Genomic DNA, 13,519 nt, shown 5'->3' on the forward strand with positions numbered 1-13,519 from the left:
GCAGCGGGGCCAATGCTCTGTATGCCCCGAAACCTAACACTCTGCTACGACCCACATGCCCAGATAAGGCAGACCTTGCGGATATCATACTTACGTAGTAGTCAGACGCCTAGACTTTGAAGCAAAGACTTTTTTTCTTTCGGCTAGGCTAGAGGGTAAGTCGGCGGTGAGCACGGTTTGGTAGTACAGTCGGAGGTTCCGCGTATGCGCGCGCGTTCGGTCCCTGAGCTCGGACGCTGCGGAATAGGAAGTGCCGAGGTTCAGAGGGTGGGATGTTGTTGGCTGCAAGGGCGAGGGAAATTTGGGATAATGGTCGCCAAGGTGGTGTACTATTCATGGGTTTTGTCATGGAGTGTGTTTGCATCTCTTGGTGCGTACTTCGGCCGATGATAATGAATTAGCTTATGGCGTAGGTGCCCCTTTATGTCGAACGGGTTGTCGTCGATGCCCGCCCATGTATGCTGTCGACTCAAAACTCCTCCCAATGTACATCAGGAACTGTACATCACGATGAAAATAGCTCGAGACGATGTATCATGTGTGACTTGAGATTTGATTATCTCAGTTCTGTCCTTGGAAACTAGTTCCACTTGCTTTACACGTGGTATTTCCACTCCACCAATCCATCAAGTCATCATACTATACATACAGAGTAGAGAAGTGCGTCATGTAGAACGCCATACTCATCTACGGCGTCCGTCTATCCACTTCCATGACCCAGGTGACGAAACATAAAACCTCGGTATAGAGGCCAAGGACTACAAAAACAGAGCAACAACTGTCTTTTTGGACGCCAAAGATGCAGCAAGAACATAACCACCAACATTAAGATGCGGTGAGAAGGTAGTGTAATCGTACAGGGTGGGACGCAGATGGAATAAAAAAGAGATTAGTAGCGAATCGCTCAGTAGTAATCCCTGGCACTCTTCTGCAGCTCGATCAATCTCCATCCTCGTGTCTCGGGGTTGTTGACGTCTTCTGGTATCCTGGTGACACCAATGGCGTATGTGACTTGCTGGACCTTGTCGTCCATGCCGGAGGCCAGTTCTCCGGACTTGGCGTTGCGGTAGACGTGCACTTCTTGTGTTCTGCAGGTAAGGATGAAGACGGGGATCTCTCCTGGCTCCAGCAGTTTCGCGTTCAGGACGTCGACGCCACGAATGTCGACAATCTTTCCGTCAGACTTGAGGCCAGCGGCCTGGTATTGTTGCATCAGCGCTGCGTATACTGAGTATTGCGCTGCTGATAGCCACTCCTTCAAGACGGCAATGTCGCCCTTGACGTATGCGTCCAGGACTTCTGGGAGTATGTATTCGCGCATCTCGGTCAGGAAGGGCTCCATTTGGAAGTTGGGGTCCATTTCTCTGAATCGCTTGATGACCATGGCCGTCTCGTTTTCGGCGAAGAAGCCGGTGATGCGGTCGGAGATACTGCGAGCGGTCTCGATGATGGCGTTGTCGGACTCCCTGTAGACGGTCTTCATGTTGAAGAAGCCTTGGGCAAGCTTGGAGTTGTCCTTCCATTCTCTCCAGACTTCCTTGTACTTGGCGTCTTTGTGAAGGGTAACGTTTGTGCCAGCACTGCTACTTGTTAGTCAAAGGTCCTCATATTCTCAGAGATGCCTTACTTTGGGTCCTCCTCCATTGGGCCCAGGGGTTTACCGCCAGTCCGCTGGAGTTCGTTGAGTTCGCGCAGCTCTCGCCTCTTCCTGCGCTCTTCCTTCTCGACCCAACCGCCGTATCTTGACGAGCTGCCATCGTCGATTGTTTCCTTCACAGCTTGGAAGGCCTTGGTCTGTCGGACTGGCCGAGTTGCGTATTCAAGTCCGGTACCAGTGACCCTCGCAGCAGCACGAACGCCCTTGACGGGCATAGTGTCCCATGTCCACGCCGCACCGTGACCAACAGCTGATGCCGTCGCCTTCAATGCCTCTGTGGTCTTTGTCTTGGCAGCTTCAGAGATCTGGCCAGCCTTCTGGACGTTTGGGTTCTGCTGGAAGTCGTGCAGCGCACCACCCAACTGCTTTGTACCCTCGTTCCAGTCTTTCGAGGCCTGGAACTCTTGCTTCAAGGTCTCGGTGAAGACCTGCCATGGTGTCTTGTCGCCGTGGGGTGGAGGTGGGGGCGCATCCTTCTTCTCTTTCTTCTGGCCCTCTTCGCCCTCCTTCTGTTCACCAGCTTCTTCCTCTCCGTCCTTCTTCTCCTTCTTCTCCTTGGCTTCCTCGCCCTCTTTCTTTGCCTGGTCGCCTGCAGCCTGCTCTGAGGTGCTACCCTGGGAGGCTGTTGATTTGGTGGGGTCAGGCTCTTGGTCCTTTACGTCTTTTTGCTTTTGCGCTTGCTCGTACAGGGCGGGCCGAGAAGAGAAGTGGCGGGCGTATGCGGATGACGTGCGGAAGAGGACATCTTGGGGCAAGAATTCGCTGCGGAGGAAGCGTTGGGAGGAGGGTGTGGATGTGGAAGGTAGTGACGTGCGTGTGGAGGAGACTTGCGATGTTCTTGGTAGTGTTGATATCCGTCTATACGATGCAGCTCTTCCGTATGCGCTTGCAGGCGTAGCAGCGGCGGGTTGTATGCTCCATCGCGCAGTGGCGGCAAATGTGCTTGCTGTCTGGGGTCTCATGCTCTGGACTTGCACGCAATTGGATCTGGGTATCAAATTGAGGTAGGACCGGCCCAAGCAGTGAGCGTTGGAAGGTGGGCGCGGCGAAGGTGGGTGAGAAGCATCGCCATCTTTTTCCGAATGCCAAGCCAGACTCGCAACCTTCTGCGACTTTCTAGCAAATCGCTGCATCCCCGAACCTCAATCGGGGCATCTACCGCCTTCAACATGGCCAGCAACACAACTCTACAGACGTTTCGATCCCTCACATGCTCAATTCGCTCATCATGTCGACACACGCAACCCCTGCGACCGTTTTCGCACAGCACACGAGTCCTCGCTGCAACTCCTCCCTCCTTCCGCAAGAGGCCTGAGAAGAGTCTCGACCAGCTGCTCAGCAATGTAGATGAGAACTTCAGTGGCGCAGCCCCCAATCCATACAATTTTATACCCGGCCAAAACCCAAACGACGCTTCTTTCAAGAACCTCGCGCCGCGCGAATGGGACGAAGACGACAAACACAAACTCCACGTTTACGCCACCAAGCACAACACACACTTGTGTCTGACACAGCCAAACCGAAACCCACTGATCTCGGTATCTTGCGGAAACATCGGCTTCAGGAAAGCGGGGCGCGGAACATACGATGCAGCCTATCAATTGGCCGCCTTCCTCATGAACCGCATCCAGGACAAGGGCTTGCTGCCGCAGATTCAGAAGTTGGAGTTGATATACAGAGGGTTTGGCGCAGGCAGGGAGGCAGTCACAAAGGCGATATTGGGTGCTGAGGGAAAGAGGATACGGCCGCTGATTGTGAAGCTGGCAGATTCGACGAGGTTGAAGTTTGGTGGTACAAGGAGCAAGAAGCCGAGGAGACTGGGTTAGAGACTGCTTGTCGAGCACGTGGGGATGGAAATCAGACGAAGTGTACGATGATAGTGGGGTTCACCAGGCGTCATGGGTAGAGGCAATGAGCACTTGGGCATGCATCACAAGAGCAGTGTATAGTGGCCAGGGCATATCAGACCAATTCAAGAGTCATGTCAGATTTTTCGGCAGTGGTGCCCTTTCAGCGGGTGGAATAGTCCGACCACTAGAATCCGTTTCCGCGATGTTGACAAGCCTGGGTGCAAGATTTCCAGCCTCATACCTAATAGGCCCTCTTGCGCTTCCTTGATCACCACGACTACTTCCAGCAGAATAGCCCGCGTTTTCCCAGCCCCTTGCTTCCTCAGTTGTCCGATGGCGTTCTCGTTCTCGATCATGACGTAGCATCGACGCTCCTTCGTCTTCGAACTCTTCGTCAAGCAACTCTCCATCAGCAGTATCATAATCCGGTGGCGCTATCCATTCCCGTGGTACAACGCATGGTAGAGCGACGCCGATGCTAGCGGCACGGTTTAGATAGCTTGGAGCTGGGCGACCCGTGAGCCTCTCGCAGAGGTAGGACGTGAAGTGGTTGCAGTTCTTCGTGAGGAGGTTGTACGATGTTCCTTGGAACTCGTGTGAGGCCTGTAACATGTTAGCTAGTTTCCCGAATACAAACGTCCTGGCATACCTCTTGTATGATAGCCTCTAGTTCTTCCTCAGGTCGGAAAGAGAAGCCATGTAGAATCGCCTGCTTGAACGTGCCGCCCGGGGGTTCTTGCCCAGGCTTCGTCCAGTACACGCCTGTCAGGTCCCGCCGGTCATGTCCGCCATATGCATATTCCCTGTCGCCAATAACAACACCTGTGTGAAGGAGCGAGCTGCCGATTGCCCACAGTACGGTTGCGACCTTGCCGGGCGGTAACAGGTCATAGACGTGTATAGAGACCTCGGTTCTCTGCAGCGACAGCGTGGTCCTATGTTGGCTGGAACTTTTGCGCGACGGTTTTGGACGGGTAGAGGATGACATTGTCTATGGTTGGAGTGATGTATGTACAATCGAGTGTGGTATGTATTGGGGTAGGTCTCTACGTCGGTACCGAATAAGAAGGGTGGGGTATCATAGACGCTGTGAAGGGACGATGTGTGGTACGTAGTGGTACAATGACGGAGGGCGGAGGTCAGTGAATGGGGCCAGCCCTGGGAGTAATATGCGGAGGGACAGGTGTGGGGGAGGAGATGGAGATGGAGGTCGTTGTAGCCATGACCGCCGGTTTGGCGCTCTCGAGAGCTGGAGACGCGGCTTCGGCGCTTGCTGCTTCGAGCAAGCGCTGCACGGACACTGCCCTAGCCACATAAACTTAAGAAAATTCGATTGGACTCGCTGCACCGTCAATTAACCCAGGAAACGCAGGAGAGCGGCTGCTAGGTAGCTCTCCCACCCCTCTATTTCATCACGCCCCCCACCAGGCCTCTCACCTTTTCTTTCTCTTCTCTGATACCCACTTTTTACAACCCGGCAGCAAGCACTGCCTGCTTTTTCCCAGCCTCTTTGCACTCTTCATCTTCCCCCACCAAATTTTTCCTTTCCTTCACTGCAGCTCGCACCTACGCGTCCGCGCCCAAGAAGAAAAAGATGCCTCCCAAGAAGCAGGTCAAGGAGGAGAAGCTCCCGCTCGGCAGGCCGGGAAACAACCTGAAGACTGGTATCGTGAGTGAGAGCCCTCCCTAGCTGGTCTTGTCGCGTTCTCACATTAACAGTGATTGCCAGGTTGGCCTAGCGAACGTCGGCAAGTCGACGCTCTTCCAAGCCATCACCAAGTGCTCTCTTGGTAACCCCGCCAACTTCCCATATGCCACCATCGACCCAGAAGAGTCGCGCGTCATTGTCCCAGATGAGCGCTTCGACTGGCTAGTGGAGCACTACAAGCCCAAGTCGGTCGTACCTGCCCACTTGACCATCTACGATATTGCTGGTCTCACGCGCGGTGCTTCCACTGGTGCTGGTCTCGGTAACGCCTTCTTGTCGCACATCCGCGCCGTCGATGCCATCTTCCAGGTCGTCCGATGCTTCGACGATGCCGAGATTATTCACGTTGAGGGTGACGTCGACCCCATCCGTGACTTGGACATCATCGCCGAGGAGCTGCGCCTGAAGGACATTGAGTTCACCGAGAAGGCACACGCCGCGCTTGTCAAGGAGACAAGGAGAGGCGGTCAGAGTCTGGAGATGAAGAAGCTCAAGGAGGAGCAAGCCACAGTTGAGAAGGTCCTCGAGATGCTCAAGGACGGCAAGGATGTCCGGAAGGGCAACTGGTCGCCCAAAGAGGTATGTACATCTCACTTCCTTTCCCTGCACACCCTGTTACAAGATGACAAAGAGCGATTGCTCTATAATCCCAGCTCTCTGATGGCCCATTAACGCTGGGCTATTCTGAAGTGAAGTCCTTCTCTGATTAACAACACCCCAACCTCGTTACCTACATGGAATACCTGTCGCAAGCTCGTACTAACAGTTTGCTAGGTCGAGCACATCAACCCTCTCTTCCTCCTCTCCGCCAAGCCCGTCGTCACTCTTGTCAACCTGAGCGAGAAGGACTACATCCGCCAGAAGAACAAGCATCTCCCCAAGATCGCCGAATGGGTCAAGACCAACGCCCCCGGTGACCCAATCATTCCTATCTCCGTACAGCTCGAGGAGCGCATCGCCGTCATGTCTGACGAGGAGGCCGCCGAAGAGCTCAAGAACCTCGGTACCAAGTCGGCGCTGCCCAAGGCCATCCAGGTCATGCGCAAGGCCCTTCAACTTGGTAGCTTCTTCACAACCGGTACCGACGAAGTCCGACAATGGACAATAAGGACTGGCACCAAGGCGCCACAAGCTGCTGGTGTCATTCACGGTGACTTCGAGAAGACCTTCATTCAGGCAATCGTATACAACTACGCGACATTGAGGGAAGAGGGTGACGAAGCCACTTGCAAGGCAAAGGGCAAGATCATGACCAAGGGCAAGGACTACGTTGTCGAGGATGGTGATATCCTCCTCATCAAGGCTGGTGCCGCGAAGGCATAGACAGCTTGATGAGTCTTGGTTATGTGTGTATGTGTTTATGATCTTATGATGAGCCATATGAAAAGCAGCTAGACTGCCCTGAATGAATGAGAATAAACATGACCACGAACAAATCAACTTTTCCCCATACTGTGATATGTGACTACTCTTCTATTCTAACATGTTACGCAAAGCTGGAAGACTACTCAGTAGAAGCCTTCACTCAGATCCTTCTCACCCCTCTGCCAGTCTGCCTACTTCGCCTTCCCCTTCGTCTCGACAAGCATCCAGCTATTCCCACAGACACAGTGCTTACTCAACCCGAGCAAGTACTGAGAATGCGCAGGAGTATACCCCGGCAAACCCGGCACAACATCCTCCATACAAGCACCACACCTCGTACACTGCTTGAGCAAATTCTTCTTCTTCCTGCCCTCTCCATTCGCCCCCGCACTCTGAATACTGTCACTCCTCGACCTGTTCCCGCCACCCGTCGCCGACCCCACAGGATGCGTCCACGTGCCCGTGCCCCTGATAATCATCTTCTGACACACATCCACCACATGAGTATCGTGCCAATACCTTGCGCGCTTTGAGTCCGTGAACCCTAACCACGTGGTATCGAAGAACATGAGTCTACCCATGTCGAGCTTATCCGCGAGACAAACTTGCTGCTGCGTGCTTTTCCAGAGGTAATCCGTCACAAGCCGTTTAGCCACTGGAAACAGGATGTCTGGGATTTTCCCGAGGAGCAGTTCGCGCTCGATGCTGTTGCGTTGCATGTCCGTCAAATTGCGCTGCTTGTACGTCCCACGGACGTGGCTCTGCGTCTCGCTGAGCAGCTGTTCGTAGTAGCGGTAGTCAAACGGGATATCTGTTATAGCAGCATAAAGAGGAGCGTATAGTTTCTTCGCTTCAGGTGTTTGCGGCGGTGCATTTGGGTTCCCGGCTGCGGAATTGGGCAGCGTGACGTAGGCTGCTGCGCTGCGCGAGAGCCACGCAATAGGTTGGAACCAGAGTTTCATCATGGCGCGGGGGAAGGCGGACAGGATGAGGAGGAGCGCGGGTTTGTTGAGCTCACGGATTTTGGCCTCAAGGACGGGACGCGTGAGGTCTGCTGGGGGTATGTCGGATAGGGCGCGGCCGAGGGCGAAGAGATCATCTAGGATGTAGGCCATGAAGTGCATTGTCCATCTGCAGGTTCCGATCATTTGGGGGACGGCTTCGGGTCGGAGGTTGCTCTTCGATGGGTCGCCGTGGAGGCGGACGATGGTGGTCAGGGTTTGCGTGACAAATCTGATGTTGATGAGTTGCCAGGCCATCTTGCTGCTCAGAGAACGGTCGATGTTGCCTTGGAGGCCGAGGATGTTCATGGCCGAGAGCGTCTTTACGAAGAAGGGGCTGCGGCCGAGGAGAAGGAAGTGATTGCTTGATGTGTCGTCTACGCCACAGTCAATGTTGACTTGGAGTCCTTCGAAGAGCAGATTGATGAAATCGTGCTTGCGCTTGTCGCTGAGGGAGCTGACAAGAGCGAAGATGTCGTCGCTGGAATAGTATTGGTTTGCTGCAGACGAAGACTGTAGAATGAGTGCTGCGAGAGCGGCGGCATGGCGGGGATCATCATCGTCTGATGAGAGGGTGCCGTGGGAGTACTCCATAGAGCGCAGCTTTGGGCTACCATCCAGTTGCATACATACCGCTAAGCAGTGGTTGGGTGATAGGGCGACGTGGAGCGAGGGTTCGGCGTGCTGGAAGACGAAACCAGCTTGTAATAGCGAGTTCACAGTGTCAGTATTGCCATCTGGCATGACTATCTCCATGGTCGATCGCTTCCTGAACTCGATAGCCCCATCACTGTACGTGAATGCCAGGAGCATGCTGTACCATATCGGGTAGAACCCTAATGCAACAGCATGCAATGAGAAGTCAGGCTGTCTCTTTAGAAGGAACGTGTTCTGTGCAGATACCGAGCTCACGCTCTTCTTCTTTGATGTCACCTGATCGAGGCTGGAATGGAGCTGACTGTGCTGCTCTTGATGCACCTGCCATTTGACGATAATGCTGTACCGTGTTTCTTGCGGGTTCAGATCATACGAGATCGGATTCGGTGGCTTGCAAAATATGGCTTGGATGGTGGGCACCGAGCCGTCATCTTGCTCGGGCGTAACGGAAAGGAAGTTGAGATGTGTTAGTTGAGCGGCAGCCGCACCTCTTGATGCTGTGCCGTCGCCCAGGTCGTCATTCGCAAGCTCAACGGGGTTGCAGTCATCTTCCAAAGCGATCAATGAAACTTGGATGGTTGGCTTCTCGAATGGACCGGCGTTCTGGCTACGCTTGTCGGTTGGTACATTCCAGATTGTCTCAATTCGATATAAATGCAACCGCCTCTTGACGTCGTAGGCAGCCAGTAGGAGGGTGTTATCTAGAAGATGTTAACTTAATAACATCATAGCGTACAGAGGACCGTACCGTTGTTCGACGTAAAGGCTGCGTGTGTGAAGGACTCCTTCGTTGAGATCATAGGCCCTAATTGAGCGGAGACTTCTTGCCAACTGTTGTCAATTTGCTGGAAGCGAAGCTTGAGCTCGCCATGTCTCTTCAGATATATGAAGCATGCTTTGCCTTCTACAGGATGGTGCGCATTGTTGAACATGTGCTGTTTGATATTCCACTTCCATTTGCCTTTTTCCTGCGAAGCTGACCAAGCAATGAGATTCTGGATGGACATTAGAAACAGGCTTACAAACATCCAAAACACATTACCTTTTGCGCATATGGTAGGATCGCAAGCCAATGCATGCCTACCACCCCATCTACTTCGGACTCTGGATGAGCCACTTCCGCTCTGGTGAAATGCATGCGGTCCAAGGCCATGGCGCACGAGAAGACCATCACTCGACCTGCTTCGTCCATGACAGCGAGATCGTTGCCCAGATGACTCCATGAAAGATGGGTCAAACGAAAGATTTCGCGGCCCTGTGGAAATTCGAGAGGGACGTTTCTTCCGAGATCCCATTTGCCAGATTCAGGATCTCGCGAAAAAATCTTCAGGTGGACAGAGTAGCCGTCTGGACTTATGTAGGCAACACAGCCATTCTTGGACCACGATATCTTTCTATTACCTGTTAGTACAGCTGGCAGACTTACCCAAGACTCACTTACTGGCAGCAACCGCTAGACGCTAGCTCATCGATTCGCCCGTCGAGCCCTTTCACTGGCGGCGTCGTATTGATAGACTGTATATTGACATGTTCTGAGTCTCCAAAGAGATCGTCCACATCCATGTTATAACTTGCGCCGTCCATTGTGGTGAGATAGCTGCGCTCGGCGACAGGTCGGCTGAGAGGTGAGATCAGTCGAGAAGACAAGAGGTGGGAAACAACCCCGCCAAGAAAGTCGCACTAGACAAACACGAACAGATGACGAGCGAATCGTCGGGTATCACAGAGAATACAAGGAAATGAGGCACGAAATTCAAGACAAAGACGGACGTGGAGAGGGTCGAGGGTTGATGAGGCTGCGCCCCGGTTGTCGGGGATCAGTTGCGGCAGTAAGCGATGCAGCTAACGATGACTAGCGCGGTTCCATCTGATGTGCTGTTCGTGAGAGCTTCGCGCACAATCGTCATCCCGGGCAGTCATCCTTCCCAGAATGCTGATGAAGGTCATCGCAAGAGCTCAGAATATAGTGCAATAAGCTCAGGATGCTCATGCGACTTCGGGATTCCGACGGTCAAATAAGCGCATTGCGCCGATCTCTATGAACCTGGGAGGGGTTGCATGCGCTGTGGCTGTCACGAAGAACATGGCATCGTGCCGTCCAGTGGGAAGCATGACGAGCGAGGACTTGCTTCAGAGCTCGCTGTCGTACTCTATGTACACGGCTTAACATGCTTCTTCCACGCCTACTACTTCAATGATGCTGCCGTTCAGATAGTGCCATGTTCGGCCCAGCACAGACATGCCGCAAACGTAAACAGGTCGAGTGTTTAGGTTCTGTTCTTGGCAGACCTACCCGGCGCCCATGGTTGTCCAGGTCAACGAGCGCTCGCCCGTCATCGCATCCACCGCCAACCTCTGCACCCTTCCCACCCCCTTCACCACCGCCCACAAACGCGTCTATTCCAGACGCGCGCCTGCCTGCCCTTTCTTTATCGCGCCTTCACGAAGCGTCACAATGATCTAGCGTACCTTCCCGATCTGACGGTTCTCGAAGGGGACCAAAACGGCAGCAGCGGCAGCACGGCAGCGACGACCGACAGCCCCCAACCTACGCCCTCCGCACAATCACGATCTCTACACACTCTCCGTACGCGGCATATCTCGAACCAATACCCAGAAATTAATGCGGAATTCCACCGTCTTGTTCAAGCTACAAAGAATCTAGTGGTACTAGACGCGCCGGGTCCCTGAAAGCCGTCAGGCGCCTTGCGTTCGACATTGAACCTCCCTCGCGACACACGGCTGTCACTGCCTGTTGCTGTCCACCCCACAATCCCCACGGCGCTCGTTCACCATGGCTTACGACGCGCTAAACAACGAGCCCAGCTCGCCCTTGACCGAGATTTCGGATTCCGATCTCTCTATTCTTTCTCGGTCGCCCACTCCACCGCCTGAGCTTAACAAATCCTTCGCTCAACGTCGCGCCTACATGTCCCCATCCTCCTCGCGACGCTCATCCGCCAAGACGTCACCCGCGCCCGAAGACATGCCTTCTCCTCCCTCCAGCAACGACGACAACCCGCGTCCAGTAAAGAGGAGGAAGACGGCAGAGCCCAAGGAGCGCACGGCAGAATACCTTGACCTCTCCAGGTCCGACGTCGAACAAGACGAGCTACCACAGCTGCAGCGCTTGCTGAGCGTTTTGCACAAGAAGCGCAAGATTGTGGTTATAGCAGGTGCAGGCATTTCGGTTTCGGCTGGCATTCCCGACTTCCGATCAGCTACTGGCCTCTTCAACACGCTCAAGAAGGAGCACAAGCTCAAGTCCTCCGGCAAGGACCTCTTCGACGCGTCTGTTTACCAGGATGACACGTCCACGTCCACCTTCCACGACATGGTGCGCACACTGTCTCAGCACACCAAATCTGCGCAGCCCACCGCCTTCCACCATCTTCTCGCGACCCTAGCCCAAGAAGGGCGCCTCATGCGGCTTTACACCCAGAACGTCGACGGCATAGACACTTCATTACCCCCTCTAAGCACAACGGTGCCTTTGCCCAAGAAAGGACCTTGGCCCAAGACTGTTCAAGTACATGGCGGTTTGGATTACATGGTGTGCTCCAAGTGTCAGAAGGTGGAGCCTTTCGACGCCGAGCAGTTCAACGGGCCTAGTCCACCGCCCTGCCCAAGCTGTGTGGAGAACGACGAGATCCGCCAAGTCGCAGACAAGCGCAGCCACGGCATTGGCCGCCTGCGTCCTCGTATGGTCCTCTACAACGAACATAATCCTGATGATGAGTCGATCGGCTCTTGTGCATCCTATGACATGCGCATGAGGCCAGATGCTGTTATCGTGGCTGGCACCACGTTGAAGGTCCCCGGTGTGCGGCGCATCGCCCGCGAGATGTGCAATATCGTTCGCGACCGGAAGGATGGAGTCACGGTCTGGCTGAACAACGACCCGGAGCCGATGGGTAAAGATCTCGAGGACAAGTGGGACCTAGTAGTCAAAGGTCCTTGCGATGAAGTCGCACGCCATGCCAACATGCGACGATGGGACGATCCCATGGACTATAAGACCGTCACAGAGGAGGATCTCAACAAGGTCAGGGAGAAGCAAAGAGCAGAGGTCATCATCGGAACTCCTCGAAAACCTGGTGTCCTACGCAATGCAGGCCAGCTCACACCTGGACAGAGCCCCCGCATACTGCCACTATCGTTTAACAAAGCGGAACCAGACACTCCGTCCAAGAAAGGCACAAAGAGGAAGGCAGACGCGAAGGCAGATGGGCAAATGGATCTGTTCGGCAAGCCCGCAACCAAAGCACCCGCAAAGAAGCCGAAAGCACAGCCAAAGAAGGCAACAGCAGCAAGCAAGAGCAAGGCGGGCAAGAAGGAGCCGAAGAAAGAGGCTCCCGCTATCAACAATGTCTTCAAGGCTACCAAGGGCGGCGCCAAACCTACAGGCAAGCCTCTGGCCAAAGCATCCGATCCGGCCCTTACCATTATCGAGTCAAAGTTCAACGAGCAGACTCGGCTCAATCCGAAAGAGAATGCCAGTGACACGATTCACATCGAGAAGCGACGGACTCCTTCGACCCCTAGGAAGCCAGCACGACTGACCAAGATAAAGTCAGACTTTGTGTTCCAGCCTGTTTCGAGTGCAGATAGCCGCAACAACCACTCACCGAAGCGACCACCAATAGAAAGCTTCACACCTACAAAGGACCGTACGCCCAGTGCTCAAATTCAGGAGGAGATGGCATACGCGCATGCGACGTCGTCTACAAGCGATTCTCGTCCTTCATCCTCGGGCAGCGCACAGCGGCACATCATTGAAAGCCCAACCGGCCCGGTACCCAAAAACATGAATCACCTTCTCTGCTAGCGAACTGCATTTCTCGGCGTTGGCGGGCTTTCTTTTCCAGACAGACGCCGTATCTATCTGCGCGGTGCATTGCATGAGAGGCGTTTGCGGTTTTACAAGTGTACAGTTGAGGTGTTAGTTGTACCAGTACTTTTCTCATTGTTGGACATGCATATCTTACCTTTTGGCTGCATGATACCCAGATGAACCCCTGGTAGAGGCAGATCGGACGCTTTGGCGTCTGTTTTCGACGCAGTGTAGTGGTTCCGATGATAGTTGAAGGCTTAGGCCTTTGTTGATATTCGTGACAAATGCGAGATATTTACTATTACCTGGTGTTGAGACAATCTATTGATGTTTGCGACAACAGGAACTTGAACGAACTATCAGTGTATAACTGCACCCTTTCTCCCTTATACCTGCAAATGAACCTCTGTGCCCTAGAATTGCGCCTCCCTTGCGCGCCTTCTTAAG

At 53.9% G+C, this 13,519-nt stretch overlaps 6 protein-coding genes across 6 annotated transcripts; 3 read left to right on the forward strand and 3 right to left on the reverse strand.

Moving 5' to 3' along the window:
- Nucleotides 1–904: 904 nt before the first annotated feature.
- Nucleotides 905–2,619, reverse strand: J4E90_006253 (uncharacterized protein; the record flags this gene model as incomplete). The annotated part of the gene is made up of 2 exons (XM_051435800.1): nt 905–1,580; nt 1,628–2,619. The coding sequence occupies 2 exons, from the start codon at nt 2,617–2,619 to the stop codon at nt 905–907; spliced, it is 1,668 nt and encodes a 555-aa protein (XP_051290658.1).
- Nucleotides 2,620–2,826: 207 nt separating this feature from the next.
- Nucleotides 2,827–3,483, forward strand: J4E90_006254 (uncharacterized protein; the record flags this gene model as incomplete). Its single annotated transcript, XM_051435801.1, has 1 exon — nt 2,827–3,483. One exon carries the CDS (start codon nt 2,827–2,829, stop codon nt 3,481–3,483), a length of 657 nt encoding a protein of 218 aa, XP_051290659.1.
- A 153-nt stretch (nt 3,484–3,636) lies between these two features.
- Nucleotides 3,637–4,495, reverse strand: J4E90_006255 (uncharacterized protein; the record flags this gene model as incomplete). Its single annotated transcript, XM_051435802.1, has 2 exons — nt 3,637–4,110; nt 4,157–4,495. 2 exons carry the CDS (start codon nt 4,493–4,495, stop codon nt 3,637–3,639), a joined length of 813 nt encoding a protein of 270 aa, XP_051290660.1.
- A 606-nt stretch (nt 4,496–5,101) lies between these two features.
- On the forward strand, nt 5,102–6,538 carry OLA1 (Obg-like ATPase; the record flags this gene model as incomplete). Its single annotated transcript, XM_051435803.1, has 3 exons — nt 5,102–5,176; nt 5,237–5,794; nt 5,990–6,538. 3 exons carry the CDS (start codon nt 5,102–5,104, stop codon nt 6,536–6,538), a joined length of 1,182 nt encoding a protein of 393 aa, XP_051290661.1.
- A 233-nt stretch (nt 6,539–6,771) lies between these two features.
- J4E90_006257 (uncharacterized protein) lies at nt 6,772–9,822 on the reverse strand (the record flags this gene model as incomplete). Its single annotated transcript, XM_051435804.1, has 4 exons — nt 6,772–8,939; nt 8,987–9,233; nt 9,281–9,632; nt 9,680–9,822. 4 exons carry the CDS (start codon nt 9,820–9,822, stop codon nt 6,772–6,774), a joined length of 2,910 nt encoding a protein of 969 aa, XP_051290662.1.
- A 1,210-nt stretch (nt 9,823–11,032) lies between these two features.
- J4E90_006258 (uncharacterized protein) lies at nt 11,033–13,066 on the forward strand (the record flags this gene model as incomplete). Its single annotated transcript, XM_051435805.1, has 1 exon — nt 11,033–13,066. The coding sequence occupies one exon, from the start codon at nt 11,033–11,035 to the stop codon at nt 13,064–13,066; it is 2,034 nt and encodes a 677-aa protein (XP_051290663.1).
- Between the last annotated feature and the right edge of the window lie 453 nt (nt 13,067–13,519).

This window comes from Alternaria incomplexa, assembly GCF_024043165.1.
Source record: "Alternaria incomplexa strain BMP 0042 chromosome Unknown scaffold_8, whole genome shotgun sequence".
NCBI lineage: Eukaryota > Fungi > Ascomycota > Dothideomycetes > Pleosporales > Pleosporaceae > Alternaria > Alternaria incomplexa.